We start from the raw sequence: 18,739 nt of genomic DNA on the forward strand, positions 1-18,739 counted from the left end.
GTGGAAGAGGGTGTCTAGTGACTCTAGTTAGTGAAGTAAACGAACGAATTTATATTTCGATCTGTTTTCTACCTAAACCTCTCGAAGTATAAAACACAGCTTCCTCGGTAAATGTGGGGAAAGCTTGGATTAGCCGACTTGGCTGAATAGCCTTCTTGAGGACCCTTCCCTTTCCACTTTAGTGCTCACCTCTTGCCGCTTTTCGATCGCTAAGTACAACTGAGCATGTCCCTGAAGGCTACCCGACGTCCATCACCTTAAATGCTTCAGTCGATTGGGACATACTAACAATGGCTCTCCCACACTGTATAATTTGAAGATCAAATAAAACTGGGAGCGGGCCGAATCTTCCCTGACAGGTCTTTCTCTGCCTCCGATAAGTCCGCCAACAGGTTCAAAAGTACCACACAAGGCAGAGCCAACCATTCCAGACTTATATACTGATCGACCTTACTTGCATATGGCCCCAGTTTCGGCCCCAGTGCTGCCTGCCATATGTATGTCATATGAATTAGCAAGGATAAAACAATGAGTCTAGAACCAGGACCCGAGCTCAGCTTATCTCATGCTCGTCATACAAGCAGTTGTACCTTTATTCCAATGTATCATTTGGATTCTCTATATAATTATGTTTTTGAAGACCACTTAGCTTGCTATATTTCCAAATCACCTATATACATGCTATGCTAATATCATCTTAATCATGTACATAGCTGCAAGCAGATATAGTTCTGGCCAGTCAACCGACCACGCCAAGGTCTAAGTCGACGTCACAAAATCACTCAGTTCCGGTCTAGATGGGTGATCGCCAACCTGAAACTTGAAGATATTACCCAAGGCTTAGAGCCTGGGGCTGACTTTGACACAACACGGGGAAATTCACCAGCCCCAAGGCCCAGAAGCAGAGGTAGAGGCCGTGTAATGTATCAACTTAGAGGATCCTGCATAGTGTCAGGTTTAAGGTCTTTTCTTTTATATAAGCTCCAATAATAATCTCTCGCTATCCTAAGCTACGACTGTGAGCTATACTCAATATCTGTTCGAGCAGTCCTCGACGAGGACTCGTCGACGAGTCAAATCAATAACCGAATAATTCTGAGTCCAATCATCTCATCCGGCCCCAGGTAATATTAAATGCCTCAGCCGATCCCCCGGCATTGCTACAATACCCCTGCATCTAGGACATAGGGGGCCGTTTCAAAGTACATTCACGAATTTAGCAAAGACTAGGTAGACAGGTAGACTCCAAGGCTGAATAGCCCAGTTCTAGTCAGATTATAAAGTGTATAGATGCTCGAGCAGGAATGAAAATTAATTCGAAAACACAGCACAAAATATCATCCACTTCAGTGCGCTTCTTTGCAAGATATGTGGGTCACGCGAAACGCCGTACTTCTAGCGGCTATCGGGGTAACCCCTCTCCTTGCTTCTCCGGATATATTCAATCGAGCTGGTAAGTGCAGTGCAACTCCGTATAAAAGTGCTATTGCTATTGCATTTTCATTTGCTGATGGAGTGTAATTGCTAATGACAATGCTGGTTCTATAGAAACGTGTGAACCGAGTGTTTCGACTGTGACCATCGAGCCGAGTGTTCGAACTGTTACTGTGACTGTTGGAGAGACTGCTAGTGCTAGTGCATCTTCATCTATTACTACGACGACTGCTTCTACATCTGTTCCAATCCAGTCTGGAAGTTCGAGGGCGTCTACAACGGGACGTTCTTCGCGCAGTAAAACTGGAAGTACTACGTCGGAAACTTCTAAAGTTTCCTCTCGTACTTCATCTGTGACTTCACCTGATACTTCCTCTGATACCCCATCTACCGGTATCCCATCTTCTGGTGCTTCCTCTATATCTCCATCTAACGCCCCATCTACATCTAAATCTTCTTTAATCCCCTCTGTCAACCCATCTTCGAGCACAGGATATCAATCCCACAGCCCGGACGTAACAATCGGGAGCTTGGCAGTCCCCATTCAAAGCACCCCAACAACGATCTCCCAGTCCGGCCAACCCCCCATCGTGGTAGGCCCATCTGGAATTCAAATCGGGTCACATACCCTGAAAAGCGCAACTACAATGACCACTGACGGTGTCACCGTGACTTATGACGGACCTCAAGAATCAAACCCACCTGAGTCCGAGTCTAAGTCTGGAGGTTCGACTTCGGCGACATCTCAGGAGGGGACAACGACAACCTCAGGAGCGGCCACGACTACGACTGCGTCATCGTCAATGGCCTCCGCCTGGAGCGGTTATGTAACTATCAATGATGAAACCTACCGCATTCCTTCTGATGATTCATCGTTGGATATAGTCCTAGATGATGGGTCCCTGCTTACGCTGTCTTCGGGACAGGTGTCTATTAATGGCGAGAAAGTTGATATGCCTGGTGATCTCTCCAATTCACCTACGCTTACTGCTGGTGGGCAGTCATTTACTGTGGGCGAAGGGTTTGGTAGTGGCAGTGGTGGTGGAAGTAGCGGTGGTGGTAGCAGCCCAAGCATATCTAGTTTGATTGATACAATCTCTGGACTAGGCGATGCTGAGAGCTCTATTTCTTCTGGTCTGGACAAAATCACCAGTGGCATCAAGTCCTGGGCCTCCGGGGGTGCACAGAGTGAAGTGACTTCACTTTCTGGGTCTATTGATTCAGCAGTCGAAAGCCTGGACCAGTTGCTAGGCCCCATGAGAAGTATCTCCCAAAGCTCTAGCATCGAGCTTCGGGAATTAACCACAGATGGTCTCCGGGTGATATCCAGGGCTTATCCTGAACTGGAAAGAGGCCGTGATATTCTGAGCTCAATGAGGAAATTATTGAAAGGTCTTCCCATACTTCGAGACGCTGCTACGCAGAATGTCAAGAAATACTGGCTTCGCTATGTAGCCACAGGTGGTGGACTCCTGGCTTTGGACCAGACTATCCAGAAGCTGAAGGAATATTCATGGGACGATGCCTTGGTAGTAACGACCACCTCCACGACCGCTTCAGAAACCAAAACCCCATCTGGAACGTCTACAAGTTCAACCGCATCACCGAAGCCTTCCTCTTCATACCTTATCACGACCAAGCGTGGCACATCCCTCGCTACGTTCAAGACTTTTGTTCAAGGCCTTGACGGCGGCGCGGGATATCAAATGGCTTATTCGGAGGTTGATCACCAAGCCTACGTGACAGACCTTACAGCGACCCAGGTTGCGACTATCAATGCCCTTCCTTTTATCAGGACAGTCTCCTATAACATTCCTGTGACCGAGCTAGATGATGACGAGGACTTCCGTGCTGTTCCCAGCCGAGATTTCTTACCTGAAGTTGATCAGTTACACAACTTGGCCAACCACAAGTCGGACAAATGGCTTTCGTCGCGGGCTATAGCTCAATCGCCTCGGGACCAAAGTGGTTCACACCTCAAACTGATTTCTTCTGACAAGATGGGTACACCTACTGAGGACTATCTGTTTGACGATACCCTTGGCAAAGGAACGACTATCTATGTCATTGATACAGGTTTCGATTTATCAAAACCGGTAAGTATTCTCATGAAAAAAAAGGATGTATGAAATACTAATTTTGAACCATAGGATTTAGCAAACACGGACCGAAAAGTCGAGACTTATGTTGTCCCTAATGATCTGACGCTTATGGGTGTCCCAAAAAATCAGCGAAAGCCGGAAGACCTCACCGATTGGGGTCGCCATGGAACCTCAGTCGCCTCTGTTGCTGGAGGCGTGATCCGAGGAGTGGCCTCAAAAGCGGATCTGTACCTTGTAAAATACAAGAGTGCATACGACAAGCCAGACGCGAATGGCAATGTCAAATTGGAGCGCAAAAATGCGCCGCTCGCTGCGATAGAAGATGCCTTCATCAATGTTATACACCACATCAAAAAGAATTCCAATCAAGGAAAGGCGGTTGTCAATATGTCATGGGGTTCGTCTCAAGTCCCCAAAAATAGCTTTGAAAAGAGACTAATTCTTCGATAACACAGGTTCAAAGATTTCAGCCAAGGACATCGCCGCTCGAAAGAAAAGTCTCGAAGACTTTATTTCAGAGCTAGAGCAGCTTGATGTGGTAGTGGTAATTGCAGCGGGAAATTCCAATAAAGAAAAGCTTGAAGAGCGCATTCCACAAAACATGGGCACAGATCCCAACAGTATTATCACTGTGGGTGGTGTGAACGAAGAAGGCCAAATTTGGGAACACTCTACATCTCAGGGATCCGGTGGTGGATCTCTGACTGTATTTGCGCAGTCGGAAAATGTCGAACTGGACGTTCCTTTTATGGGGGTGAGAAAGGTTGACGGGACCAGCTACTCTGCCCCAGCTGTCGTAAGTTTTCTGGTTCTCATGCTGTACCATTTGGATGTTAACGTCTTTTTGCTCTTTTCAGGCCGGCCTTGCAGCATATTACCTTGGTATTCCTGACACAAAGAAGCTGTTCACAAGTGGGAGTGTGTCGACGATGGTGAAGAGTTATATCAAGAAGACTGCTTTCCAGCGAGTTCAGAGTATAGCAAACTCAAAAGTTCCAGCAGGCTACAATTTGCCCAGTGAGCTCAAGGTTGCATATAACATGGCCAGAGGAAATCCCCCCAGTATGTTATGTTCGATCTTGTCATTTTTCATCGGAAACCTCGCTAACAATTGAATCTAGACTGTGGAAGTGGAAAAATTCTCCCGCGTGGAGAATTGGACGCCTGTCCTGCGCCATCGTCCTCGTAAGTCGACGAATATGAGAGAATTCTATGCACAAACTAATTACTTTCAAAGAAGGGAAAGCTCCAGTGCTTCTATTTACGGGACTATAAGCCCAACTGCTTCCAAATCCAGTGCCTCTACGTTCTCTCCAACATCGACACCGGTAACCCCGGCCCAGTTAACTTCGACACAGTTAACCTCGATGACGGCTACTCCCACCAACGGGACAACCCCCGGCACTAGCCCCAGTGCCACATCAACCGGAATTCCCTCATCCACTGGCAAACTGACATGCAAAGGGGGAGATGGCCCGACCATCTCCCTCGAATCACTGAATAACCATACAACGAATCATGTTCAAACAGAAGGAGGCATTGCCCACTGGTGTGATAATTTCTTGGACCAACTGCAAACACAAATTCCAGACTCCTACGATGAGTCTTGGGATACTGCTGCAATGACGGTTACTCTTGACAACTGCACAGATACACTCGAGGTCCCTTATAATGATTGTCTGGATTGGTGGGGGGAAATCGCAAATGGCTGTGATACCGACAGTGGTGATAAACATGGCGGAACTTACGAAATTGGATGTATGTTGTTTGAGATGGAGGTTGGCATTGATAGCTAAGTTCTGTTGATGTTGCTTTATTGGATAAATTGGGGGTGGTTTGACGAATACTTTGTTCATTGTCTTGTACTTGAATATATGCCTATCAGCTCAGATTGCCCAAGTCATGGCCATTCTATCAAAACGACCCTGTGGGGGCTAATCCCTTCTAGGTATAGTCTGAGATATGAGCCCGTGCTGATATCTACTCAGCCTAAGTACCCCAATAAAAGCGGCGGCAGCTCAAATAGGAAAGCCCCACCCGCCAGGGACCTCGGGAATGTCCCCGGGGTACCTATAGTTGCATATATAATTCATTCCATACACCTGGGCACCGTGACAATTGCATGTATATTCTACCCTGGACATGACTCTGCATGCCCTGCTAAAACGGGCACCCCAGTTGCGGGCCCCCCTAACAAGACGCTTCACAACTACCCCCCGCACTGCTAGTTATGCGGACACTCTGCCAAACCTCAAGATTGGCGCCCATACGAGAGTATTATTCCAGGGCTTTACTGGTAATTATCTCTCCCTGTAATCTGAAACATGAAATCCCATGCTAAATCCGCCACAGGAAGACAAGCAACTGCCAATGTCAAGGAGTCTCTTGAATGGGGCACTAAGATCGTGGGAGGCGTCAAGCCTGGCGTTGAAGGCGAACATCTAGGCCTACCAGTATTTCCATCAGTCAAAGTGGTATGGTATTGGACTGTGCACTAGATGTGATTTGATCGGTTGACTAACAAGCACCAGGCCCAAAAACGAGCAAAACCCGACGCATCTGCGATCTATGTTCCGGGAAATCAGACCGCCAAAGCTATCGAAGAGGCCATTGAAGCGGAAATTCCGCTCGTAGTGGCCGTGGCGGAGCATGTGCCAATCCATGACATTCTTCGGGTATGAGCACTTATTAACTGTGTCTGGAAGGGTTGAAGTAATTTTTAACAATAGTACAGATCCACTCCATGCTCCAAACGCAATCCAAGACCCGTCTGGTGGGTGCGAACTGCCCAGGCATTGTATCAGCCATTGGTAAATGCCGAATCGGCTTCCAGCCATTACCCTGCTTTGCGCCGGGTAATGTCAGTATCGTGGCTAAGTCTGGGACGTTGAGCTATGAGACAGTCGCATCGACGACTCGGGCGGGACTTGGTCAGAGTCTCTGCATTAGTATGGGTGGTGACGTGCTAGCAGGCACGAACTTTGTCGATGCTCTTAATCTCTTCGAGAATGATCCTGATACCAGGGGTATTATCCTGGTTGGTGAGATTGGGGGTACGGCGGAGATGGATGCTGCTGAGTGGATTAAGGATTATCGAAGGAGGACTGTTGATCCCAAGTGAGTTATCGCGTCTGTTATCTTTTGCTCTGCGTTTCCCGAATGGATTTCTGATCTTGGGCAGGCCCATTATGGCCCTTGTTGGCGGGCTGGAAGCACCCCCTGGCCGGATTATGGGACACGCTGGGGCCTGGGCTGCGCCTGGGGAACCAGATGCGGAAACTAAGTACCAAGCGCTTGAACGTGCTGGTGCGGTCATGGTCAATCACCCTGAAAAGTTCGGCGAAGGAATGAAGGCTCTGTTCGCGAACCAGTCTCGGCCGGGTATAAGTGTGAGTGTTTTTGAAAAGGTCCGATCTGAGGTATACTGACGTGCCCACAGCCAATGTCTGGGACTAGCTCACAAAAACGTGGCTTTCATACTATGAGACGAGTTATGCCAATCTCCAGACCGACAGCGAACAAGCGTAATCTGTACATCAAGCAGTTCCAGGCATTCGATATCCTCAAGCAGAAGTCTGTCCCTGTTAATGAGTCGGCTTCCAGCTCTGAAAGTTCTATTTCTGTTTCCATTACAGTTGACCGAACGGCTTTATCGCCGTGCATCATTGCTTCGCAGAGTTCTGACATTAACCCAGCTCAGTCGCAGAAGTTTCCGTTTCCTTATACCCAGACCAAGTTTGAACACCCCATCATCTCTGCCGTTGTCTCGCATTTGAGTCTTCCAGTCTCTGCTCAGAAGCAGCTTGCTGGAATTGTACAAGCTCTTTGGGAAATTTACAAGGAAAAAGAGGCATTCACACTAGAGACGCAGATTGGCATCTCTATTGATGGCGCTTTAGAGGTCCACGGTGCGCGTTTTGGCTTCGACGATGCTGCATTCCGCAGCTCAGGCCGCCAGGAAGATATCCACAAACTTCGCAATATATTCGAAGAGGTCCCGGAGGAGGTTGAAGCCGAGAAGGACGGGATCGTTTACGTCAAGTATGTAGAAGCACATCCATGATAGATGTTGTATTTCTGCTAACGTATAGTAGGTTGGAGGGCGAAGGCAGCATTGGCACACTCGGTATGTATTTACATCTATACCTTCACTAAAAGGTGATTACTTACAACATCGCATAGTCAATGGAGCTGGACTCGCTATGAACACGGTCGACGCCCTGACGATCCACGGCGGCCACTGTGCGAACTTCCTTGATACCGGTGGCAAGGCTACTTCGGAGACTGTCAAGGCGTCATTTCGTGTGATTTGCTCTGACACGCGTGTCAAAGCTGTTTTTGTCAATATATTTGGCGGACTGACTCGCTGCGATATGATTGCCGAGGGTATTATCTTGGCTTTCCGGGATTTGAATATGAAGGTTCCAGTGGTTGTGCGACTACGAGGTACAAATGAGGAACTGGGGCAGAAGATGGTAAGGATTGATCTGAATATCCGTTACGATTATCTAGTTGCTAACTTGAATATTTATAGATCGCGGAGAGTGGCCTTCCTTTACATGCATTTGATGGGTTCGAGGAAGCTGCAAAGAAGGTTATCGCGTTGGCTAAGGGTCAATAGTTGTTTCATGGTACTTCGAGGTGTATATTTGGCATACTGGATAGAACATATCGGCATAGATCAATGTTTCAATCTCTTGTAACTATTCAATGAAGCTTCTGGCTCGCTAGGCGGCTTTGGGCCCATAAGGCAAGACCCAAACATGAAAGTGGCATGAGAATATATATCGCAGAATTGACGAAATAAGATCAAACTGAGAGAATAGAATCCTGCTGAAGCGATCAAGCAATGAAAAAAAAAATCCCGACATGTATTACCACTCCCGAGGCTCTGAAACTACTTTTGTTTTTGATATCCTATATACAGACTTGGTACAATGAAGCTCATATGGGCAAAAAGCAGTGGATACTCGCTAGAATCAAACAAGCTCCTGGTATTTGCGTCTTTGCTCTGGCTCTAACAAAACAGAGTCCTTCACTTCCTTCACTGGTCCGGTATAGTCCCCACGCATGTGTGGGAAGAAGTACCCAGGAGGGGTGATACATAGGGATATCACAGAGATGGCACACATTCTAGCATTCATCAGCTCTCAATCGCCTACCAACTTGTTCAGCCAAAGTTTAACTTACACCGATTCAAGGATAATAAAATCAATTTCGTTTTGCATTATGGGGTTTTTCCAACCACCGGCCATCTCCGCGATACTAGAAACCCCAACATCAGCACTTAGATATCAAATATCAAAAAGGGATTGGCCAATGACTTACCGGTAGACGCAACGGATATAAGTTGTGAAAAAGGCCACAAGGATACCCCAGAAAAACACCCAGAAACTGCGACTGTTCCAAACTCTTCGTGCCTCAACCGTCATCTCATCTTTCGGGGTGCTTTTTATACGAAGAAGAAACTGACCCGAAATCAATCCAAATACCGTTAAGGTAACGACTTGCCAAATAATCCCAGCAATCATAACATTGCTGCCTATATCATTATCATGTTGTGTCTTAGCTGCTGCTGCAAGCCCACCGCCAGCGCCTTGAAGGATCAACGAAATGACATCGCAGGTGACGAAGATGTAGGGATACCACTTCGCTCTCAATGTCGAGTATTGTTGACCAAACACGTTCACACCATGCTTCAGCGTCAGGTATATAGCTGCAGACCAGAAAGCGGGTGCTATTGTCAACGTGCAAAGCTGCGTTTTGAAGCCGGCGGATGAATATGGGTTTTTGTGCAGCAGTATCCGACCGAAATAGCCTGTATGTTTTGTCAGTATAGTTGAACATTCCCATGGAGTGGTTTGACCTACCAATCACTTCAGTCGAACAACCTAGAATCACGGAAATACTAAATGACCATAGACGCCATCTTATCATCTGGCAGATCTGTATCAGAGAACAGACGCCGAATATTATACAGAATTCAACGCTGAACACAATATCAGGTGCATAGCCGTAGATTGTGCCCTCAACTGGACATTCGGGAGTCACCTCCGTGCATTTGGCTGCGCGGATTTCAACCATTATTCCAACATAGAGAAAGTGGGTATGATCGGATGTAGTATAAGATTCTCGAGGAAAGCTAGCCTCTTTGCTTGCTCCATATTTTCATGCATTAAAGAAAGGTATATAAATATCTTTTCTTTGGTGCTCCATTTTCATATTTGGGACTCTGTGTTGATCTTGCCTGTTGTGAAAATTTTGGACTTGGACTTTCCGTGGTATATTTCAAATCTATTAGAGAACATATATTCCTTGCCATGGATATAATTTGAAGCATAGATCTTTATATTGACTCGTTGGTTATTGCTGGAGATTTTCAAAAATATGTAGGCTAGAAGGCAGAGAAGGATCATTGAGAAAGGCAGAGGAGAATAGCTGAAATGATGAAAGGGAATATTCCCACCAATCAACCAGTGTAGTTTAGTTCAGAGAACAGGCTTTCTATTTTGACCTAATGCATGCGCCACTAGCACCTGAAACCTCAGATCAAAGAACCCATGTAGGGCCAAGAAGTAATCACGCGTGACACTCTTGATGGAACAAAGCATTCGAGGACTCTAAGATGAAACTGCCAGCTTATACTTGAATAATGTCAATTGTTTCAATACGGACCGGACCGTGAATGGGATCCGGCAGGTGTTGTCTGAACTCGGTGATGATATCAGTCGTGATAACTATGGTAGCTACTCCGGTATCCCCATAACAGTTCACAGCTAGAAATTTCGTTATACCAATCCACTGTAGATACCTGAGATTGATAAGTGGGATAGCAGTGCCAAGAGGAAAGCGAGAAGACAATTGAACTGAAAGAGAAAGTTACAAAACCAACCCGTACCTAATAGGACAGCAGCACAAGGTCAGGGAAATATGTCATGGATGTCGTTATCTTGTATATTGAACGACTAGAAGTCATGCGAAAGAATGCCAAATGACTTAATGTAATGTTTAGATACATGTAGTATTGCGTATACCCGTGGACGCTCTCCTGTCAATCCTTATCTCCCAGAGCAGACGAAGCATGACCAATCGGAGCTAGAAGTTGAGACCAGCCGGCACCTATATTAATAGTAAGCATCAGCTTAACTCAAAGCTTCAAGTTCATTGCAAAAATATAGTGACTCACCCTCGTTCTGGACCTTCGTGAGAAAGAAATACGTCTTCTCATCTGGCTGCCCAGCATAGGCTCCCAAATCACGACCACTCTTAGATCGCACCGCCCGGATTGCACTGTCTGAGGGGTGGAAAACCATAGAATTGAATTGTTCGACAGTACCAAAAGCATCTGGCCGATAGAGTATGCGCACTGTGAAAGGCTGTGCGTCATTTCCCTTCGCTTCACATTTATGTTGATTTTTACTCCAGCATGCAACCATACCCTGGGTGCCGACGTTTTGTATAAAGTAATCTTTGGAATCTTTGCCAGTGGGAGATATTCGCCAGTACTCGGTAAGTTTGCCTTCCGGTGGTACTAACACCACCCGTTGTTCACCGGTGAGGTATTCAATTCCCCAAACTACCCCAGAATGTGACTTGATTGTGTAGATTCCTTCGTCCACCTTGGCCTGCGCAAAGGGTTGAAACAAACTAGCCAAGGCGACTATGGTCGCAAGAGTGTACTTCATGTTGTAGTGGGAAGGGATGGTAGCTGGGGATGGAGGGAAAGGGGATTCGGGGGCATTTATAGATCAAAGAAACAAAATACTTCATTTTTGATTGGACACTGAACTCTTGCCATTTTCTTTGATAGTTTCTCATTAATGGAACACATTGATGTAGGGGAAAACACATTGATGAGAAAACACATTGATGCCTGAACAAAGCGGCCAAAAAGTCGAACCAAGGTCTAGCCCTTCTCCACGATCGACCCTCCACTGACGCCATTACTTCTATTTTGAGACACAAATCTTCCTTAAAATTCTGAGTATACACCCTTAACCCATTAACCACTCTTATATATTTATATTGCCCCTTACACTCAGTGCCAGTATCATGTCTGATCCAAGCGCCGAACTCCAATCTGCTCTCCGCACCCTGTCCATAGGTGAAAAGGGCCCAGTGCCAGACGTTCCCCGACCAGACGTGAAAAAACTCTCAACAGCAGGCGTTACTCCAACTCCCAAGTCCAACCCAAAAATATCCCGCAAGCCCATTGCAGATTCCTGGGAAGACGAAGCAGACCTCTCCGCCCCGGAAGGCGAGGATGCCCTGCCCCACGAAGACACTACCCCAGTGCTCTCGCCAACCATTAGTGCCGAGGGACCGCTAGATCCCCCGCCAACGCCTATCTCCCCACAGACCTCCGCCCCGTGGATGGCTAGATCTGCCTCTTCGGCTTCGGCGCAGGGCCCTCCTACCCGTCGCCCGGAGAAGCAGACTGCTGTTGCGGAGCGGATGATTGCTGGTGCGTTGGGGATCCGAGCCCCGAAGCGGACTGAGCAACAGCGCGCCTATGATCGCTCCGTTAAAGAGCAGGAAATCCGGAGGCGGAACCGCGAGCGCGAGGAGAAGGCTAAAGCTAAAGAGGAGGAGGAGAAAATGAAGGCTGCTATTTGGAGTAGTTAGGTGGCTTTTTGGGAAGATCTTGGACAATATTAGACGATTTTGGCGCTACATATGTGTACATATCTGTTGAATTGTACTTGTGTATATTATCTCTGCATGGTGGATCATCATGGGCGAAGCAACGGATGACTCTTGTCGTTTTGTGCGATGCCTTGAACTTACTAGGACGGCTTGTGCCAAACCAATGGGGGTTTCTTTTTTCTAGATACGTGCAAATGTAGCAACGACTTGTCTAGTCTATTACCTTGAATGGCATATGAGGCCTCAATGCAAGTTTGCGCATCGCCATATACTATGTGGATACTATGTGGTTCTTTCTACTAGGTCCTTCTATCGCTAATGGTCGCCTCTAGTAACGAGTTCTCAGGCAATTTATTCCAGGGTTAAACCCCGCAGTTGCCTCGTCAGGCTCAATTGATGGACTATATCTATTCTTCAAGGGCTCAAGTCTAGGTTCAAACGCAAAGCCTAGGTCCAAAGCCAGACTACCTCTACGCGGTGCGATCGTATTGATCCCGAGGAAAATTTAACATAGCGAAAGCACCTCAAAGTCTGCAGAGAAGACTGGGTGGCTTTTGATATTCATCATTCATAAAAAAAAGGAAAAGCAGTATGAACGCCGCCGCTTCGACCATGGGCCGTCAATTGGGATCTTCTATCCACTGCTGGCCATCAGCCCTAGCATATCCCCCCACATATGTCGCCCGAGTCGGTTCCATCGGGACGTGCGACTCCAGCATGTAGAGCCCGTCTAGCAACCACCGATCTGCTCCTGGTGGACCTCCAAGGTATCACCATCTGCCATATCAAGCTAGTTGCAGTTAGTTTCAAAGTTCCCAAGTATCAATGGATGGCGAAAAAGAGAGGGAAATGGCCGTACAGTGTCGGGCGAATCTTCGGGGCGAACGCGGGTGCCGTCAAACAGGAAACGGACGGTGGAAATTTGCTTTCCTTGACGTTCGCAGAAGGCATCCATAAGCTTCTTCAGCTGGGTTGTGCGCTTGATCTTGAAGAAGACTTCGTTGTTGTTATCGGTCACCTTAATGTTCAGGTGCTCGGTGGGAGGAGCGGCGCCTTCTTTGTCGGACATGATGGCTGTGGTCTAGATTTCGTTTAACGACTTCTTTGCGCAGAGTTGAAATGGACGAGGAGAATGCTTACAGATGTAGAAGCCAGTTCAGGAACCTCTTCGAGCGGGGCTTTGGGTGATGTCTGAATCGTTCAAAGATGGGTAAGTCGCCATTTCAACTCTAATTTACGCAACTGAAGTATGAGGTACTTACCTAGAAGACGAAGGCTTAGAATCGAGAAAGCGAAGACTGTTGAAACGGTGAAGTTAGAAGAGAGAGGAAGAAGAGAGATCAGAGATCAGCGGCGGCAGAATACCACACTCGCCCCACGGTCTGAAGGCGGAGAATCTATTTTGCGTTTGGCTCTTCTATCACGTTCGTCACTTCCAAGGAACAGTACAACATTTTGGAACAACTTTGTACAGAGTGCAGTCTTTGATAATTCCATTATGGTATGAGAAAATTGTCACTTTGAATATATTATCTAAATGCTAAGACCCTTGTAGGGTAATTTAAAGCAAGATCTGTCGCACGATCAACCCTGCCATCCGCGTGCTGTATGTGTTCCCGGTCCTAAAGCGTTCCTTTTTAAGGTCCACGGCGTTGCTAGCTCCTACTAACAATGCAATAGTGCGCCATCCAAGGTATTTTCCATGTCATAGCATATTTGCACACAAAACACCTAACCGAAGCTAGATTGCTTGCAGAAGAACTCATTTAATGAGGCCAAATGCCAGGCACAAATTGATGCTTTGTACGAATGCTGCAATGCCTTTTACCAAGAGCGAGGTGACCAGGCATCTACCGTCAGCTGCCCTAAAGCCAATTTGCTGCGATTGAAGATGAAGCAACGAGCTCAGGCAGGGAAATAGGCTATTACTTAAAAAATTAAAAGTGACCCATGTCGAAAATGGTGGATGTCACAATTCCCTTGCGGTCTGAGTTTCCATATGGAGGAAACCAGGCTAATTGAAGAACTGCATTTATTATAAGACAATCGTGAGCACGCAAAGAGGCCTCATGGACCTGTACGAAAATTGAGTTTTCATACCGAGACTCTAATGAAAGCCTATAGACATTAGAGAAGAAAAGAAAAGAAAGAGAGAAGGGCGCGGGCGAAAATTCGTTGAAATAGCTTTTGGTGTTGGCGCTAGTCTCCTTTGGGGTTAGTTCGTCACGAAAACCAAAAGAGACAAACACAACTTATTCCAAGCTCCTCTCTCTCTTCTCCAGGGCTCCCTTCTAACAACCCCATTATGGCGCCTCTAACTCGTTCGGCCGCTGGGGCCTCGATATTCACACCGGTGCGATCATTTTCTTTACTCTCTGCTTTTTCTTATCTAATCCTTCGTATAGGTTCCCCAGCCGCATAGACAACCCGAGGTCATCAATATTGACGATGATTCGCAACAATCTTTCGACGAAGATGAAGGATTGGATGATGAGGAACAAATCTCGGAAGATCAATCGGAAGATCAGTCAGAGGACCAATCTGAAGACCAATCGGAAGATCAATCAGAAGATCAAGATGAGGACGAAGATATGGATGGCGAGTCCGTATCGGAGACTGGGTCCGATGAATCTGATCCCGAGCACTCTATGCACTCTACCTTTGGGATCTCGGCCAAATCTCAAGGTTTGTCTCAAGAATTACTTTCCGGGTCGCGTTCGCTAAATTCTATCCTAGACACCCCGCTATTCACCGCCGCAGGCGCCCAGGAAGCGCTGCATCCTCTTCGCCGGACGGCTGATCGCGTCACACGCCAGATCGAAGCTTTCGCCGATAAATTAGATCAGTTCAAGCGCAACAATTCAACCGACGAGTTTAGCAGCGCCCAGGCAGCTTACAAGCTCGTGCAGAGCTACCGCGACCTTGCGAACAATGCGATCAAGGAAATCGAGACGCAACAGACCATTGACCGGACAAAGGCGGGCCTCCGGTCGAGCGGATCACAAGACACCAAAAGTTACGAGGTGATACGACGATTGCAACTAGAGGCCGACACGTGGCGCCTCCTGCTCAACCTGATCAGTATTGATGACCCCTCCAGTCGGGCCAGTTACAAAGTAGGACGACAGACAGCTTTCCAGAACCTACATCGGTACTCAAGCGATCGTGAGATCTGGGAAGAGTTCCTCAATGCCGACCAATATGGCCTTGAATGCGTGGTTGCCATGAAATGGTTGGAGGAGACATCCAAGACAGCAAGCCAAGAATTCGATACACTGATCACGGAGATGGAGGGACAAGCGCAAAGGAGTCAAGGATCGCACACAAACACTTGGCTGTTTACCAAGGAAGCGATCAAGGGCCACAAACGTTTGCGCGCCTGGCCACAGCCTCTCGAGCCCAATGACCCGGGAATCTCACGCTCGCTTTTGAGCGAGGATGATCAGAAACCGCTAATCACTCAACTCGATCCCGATGCCCTCACTCGCCAGAAGCACGTGTTACAAGTACAGGATGAATTCTTCGAGCGCGCCACTTGGATAACTTGCTGGAAGATGCTCAGACAAGGCGAGAACTGGACCAAGATTCGTGAATGGGCAGAGACCCGCCTGGAAGGATGGAGGGCCGTTAGCTTGTGTGGCTCTAGTGTGGATCCCAAGTCGGGAAGTTCTCGATACCCATCTGACGATGGTCACACACGTTTGATGAACAGTCGATCCCACGATTCATGGCGCACCGCCTGTTCTGCGTTAACGCGCGACCCTAATACCGATGAATTCCAGCGAGCGGTCTACGCTCTGCTCTCTGGTGAAACCGATGCTGCAGCCAGTGTCTGCCGCAGCTGGGACGACTTCCTTTACGTGTACTTCAACCGTGTCGTGCTCTCACGCTATCAGGGATTCTGCAAGCAATTCCAGCGGAAACTCAGCCACTCCCCCAACACCGCTGTGGCATTCGTGCCAGAATCAGCTGGGCACGCAGAACTACAAAAGTTCCTTGTCTATCTCAAGGGCAACGATCGTGTCAACGGCGAAGCGCGTAATCCGTTCCGCAATATCCAAGCCACGATTCTCAGCAAAGGCTACGATTCATTCTTCACTTCGCTAGCCCAGGCTGTATCTCAAGTTAGTGCGGATAAATATGGGAAGGACTCTGTTATTCCAGACATCGGGCGCAAGCCCGTAGATGAATCTTTCCTCATCGCTGCCGATGACGAAGAAGCTCTCAGAATTGCAGCTCACGTTTACGTTGTGGCCAGTGCGAGGGGCTACGCTCGCCTGGATGCCCATTTCGTTGAAACAGCGTCAGTCATCCTGGCTGGACATGTTGCCAACCTGGAAGACAGGGGTCTATTCGATCTTGTCCCACTCTACGTCTCTCTCCTGCCTGAGGCAATGGGACACGAAGTTCTATCCAAGATTCTTATTGAAATTGTCGATCCACAAGAGAAGGTTCGGCAAGTTAAGCTCGCGCGGAAACATAATATTGACATGGAAACTGTTCTTGATGTTCAATGGGCGTGGGTGAAGGAGAATGTCTCTGCGATTGACCACTCTAGAGGAGTTACTGGTTATTCGAGAGTTTTGCGACGACCTGACGGTTCCCGAGCATTGGTGTCACCCAAGACCGACTTGATCGGGACCACCGTCGCTCCGGAAGACGACAAGATGATTCGCAGTCTGGAGTGGCTTCGCTACATAGATGGGCAGTGGGATAAGATTTGCGATCTGGGATCCTGGCTGTATCGCAAGTTCTTCCGTATGTTTTTGTTCCTTTTGTTGTGGAGAATCCAGCCGAACTGACTTTTACTAGTTGCTGATAAGCTTGCCGCTGCTCGCGAGTTGGCCTTCCGTCTTCGGTTGGCTGAGATCTCAATTGAACAATTCGGCTCCGATATCATCTCCATGCCTCCGCAGGAAGCGGGACATACCCAGGCAACGACTCCAACTAGCCCCACCAAATCCAAGAGAAACAGCCTCCACCGACGAAGCCTGTCCGGCTCCAACAATGTTGCACTACTTTCAGCATACTATCGGGCCCGAAGGGTTCTAGATCTAGAGGCTTTGGCTCTCGGGTTTGATGGTGTGGAGCAATTTGCATTGGTGCACGAGCAGATGTCCAAGTGAGTCCTCCCCTTACCCGCTTGATCTCATCACCAAAGCTAATCTGATTAAATCCAGGACCAAACGTCGACGCGATTCGGGCACCTTGAAGGGCATGGGTCAAGACATGAACGAATACATTGCTATTTTAGAAGAATCGCTTGGCGAAGTGGTCGCTGAAGATTGGCTACTCACTTCCGCCGATGGTATGTATCTTGATGTCGTGGCATTGGAATCTTAAGACTAATCTTTTCCTACAGCCGAAGAAGAAGAGGACTTCGAATACATTCGGACGACCTACGTTCCAGAGCTGGTTCTTGACTACCACAACGCCTTGTACTACGCCAGCCACACCCTTGATCGACACGATCTATTGACATCCTGCATGATTGTATCTTTCTGGGTTGCAAACTACGAGCATGTCACTCGCGCTTTCACAAAGTCACGACGCATGGCCGAGGTTGTTGATGTGCTCGCTTTGTCAAGCAAGGCGTTGGTCATCCGGGACTCCACCAAGCACAAGTCCTCAGACCACAACAACTTCCACAAGGGCCAGGAACTGAAGATCTGGGATGTCACGATCTCTGAAGAAGAAAAGAAGAGGCTTGGGATCGTATCGGACCTAGACCTGGGGCAGTAGATCAACGGCAATTTGTTCTGTGTACATTAGCATGGGATTTGAGTGGTTTTAAGTTTTTACGGCGAGGCTCTGATATGAATGAAACTGGATCAAATATGGACGGAGGACAGGTTACTTCATTTTACTGGTTACATGTCAATAGGACATCTACGAATGCATCGACATCGTTTGTCAACAATATCAATTTGATTGCAGTTTTCATTACGGTTTCTCATCATGCCTTTTTTTCAACCATTAGTATATCCTAGCACATTGGTAGGTCATCCTAGCCCAAAACAGTATGTGCCCAAGGCTTGAGACTATTCTCCCGAATTGTAATAAAGCAATGACTCCAGCGCTTGCGCGGGAGATGCGTCAAGATTTGATAGTCTCTGCATGGAGGTTGGGGTATGCGTCGATTCCTGTAAGTAAATTATTTAGAGTTCAGTAGAACATATTGTACAACATATAGGTCCAAAGTCAAACTGGTCAATTCTTTGCACAATAGATATATCATAGAGAAAAGCAATCATCTAGGATATCAATACGAGGACAATGACATAGACCGCACAGTTATATCTAGAATACCTACAACAGTCTAGTTGTAGAGTAGGGACGACAACTAATAAACACAAGTATATACATACCAACGAATCCCGGTGTCAACGACCACCTCCGCCACGCTCTATCAACCCGTTCACGCGGGCCATCGCCTCGCCGAAGCATAGGCTCCCCGTTCACGGCTACCACAACCTCGTCTTCATCTTCGTTTCACAGAATAATGAGTATAATTCTGCAAGACGCGCAATGCCAACACACCGCCGAAGAACTCAAAA

The 18,739-nt window shown here is 47.5% G+C and overlaps 5 protein-coding genes across 5 annotated transcripts; 2 read left to right on the forward strand and 3 right to left on the reverse strand.

Moving 5' to 3' along the window:
• Positions 1–8,515: 8,515 nt before the first annotated feature.
• PGRI_052580 (RTA1 domain-containing protein) lies at positions 8,516–9,620 on the reverse strand (the record flags this gene model as incomplete). Its single annotated transcript, XM_040792971.1, has 4 exons — positions 8,516–8,669; positions 8,727–8,801; positions 8,865–9,354; positions 9,515–9,620. The coding sequence occupies 4 exons, from the start codon at positions 9,618–9,620 to the stop codon at positions 8,516–8,518; spliced, it is 825 nt and encodes a 274-aa protein (XP_040644938.1).
• A 967-nt stretch (positions 9,621–10,587) lies between these two features.
• On the reverse strand, positions 10,588–11,221 carry PGRI_052590 (uncharacterized protein; the record flags this gene model as incomplete). The annotated part of the gene is made up of 2 exons (XM_040792972.1): positions 10,588–10,655; positions 10,723–11,221. 2 exons carry the CDS (start codon positions 11,219–11,221, stop codon positions 10,588–10,590), a joined length of 567 nt encoding a protein of 188 aa, XP_040644939.1.
• A 367-nt stretch (positions 11,222–11,588) lies between these two features.
• On the forward strand, positions 11,589–12,161 carry PGRI_052600 (uncharacterized protein; the record flags this gene model as incomplete). The annotated part of the gene is made up of 1 exon (XM_040792973.1): positions 11,589–12,161. The coding sequence occupies one exon, from the start codon at positions 11,589–11,591 to the stop codon at positions 12,159–12,161; it is 573 nt and encodes a 190-aa protein (XP_040644940.1).
• Positions 12,162–12,912: 751 nt separating this feature from the next.
• On the reverse strand, positions 12,913–13,251 carry PGRI_052610 (SUMO family protein SMT3; the record flags this gene model as incomplete). Its single annotated transcript, XM_040792974.1, has 2 exons — positions 12,913–12,972; positions 13,042–13,251. The coding sequence occupies 2 exons, from the start codon at positions 13,249–13,251 to the stop codon at positions 12,913–12,915; spliced, it is 270 nt and encodes an 89-aa protein (XP_040644941.1).
• Positions 13,252–14,487: 1,236 nt separating this feature from the next.
• On the forward strand, positions 14,488–17,924 carry PGRI_052620 (nucleoporin Nup84/Nup107 family protein; the record flags this gene model as incomplete). Its single annotated transcript, XM_040792975.1, has 6 exons — positions 14,488–14,535; positions 14,588–14,867; positions 14,919–16,940; positions 16,995–17,304; positions 17,363–17,490; positions 17,545–17,924. The coding sequence occupies 6 exons, from the start codon at positions 14,488–14,490 to the stop codon at positions 17,922–17,924; spliced, it is 3,168 nt and encodes a 1,055-aa protein (XP_040644942.1).
• Between the last annotated feature and the right edge of the window lie 815 nt (positions 17,925–18,739).

Source organism: Penicillium griseofulvum (genome assembly GCF_001561935.1).
Source record: "Penicillium griseofulvum strain PG3 chromosome Unknown contig_84, whole genome shotgun sequence".
Taxonomy (NCBI): domain Eukaryota; kingdom Fungi; phylum Ascomycota; class Eurotiomycetes; order Eurotiales; family Aspergillaceae; genus Penicillium; species Penicillium griseofulvum.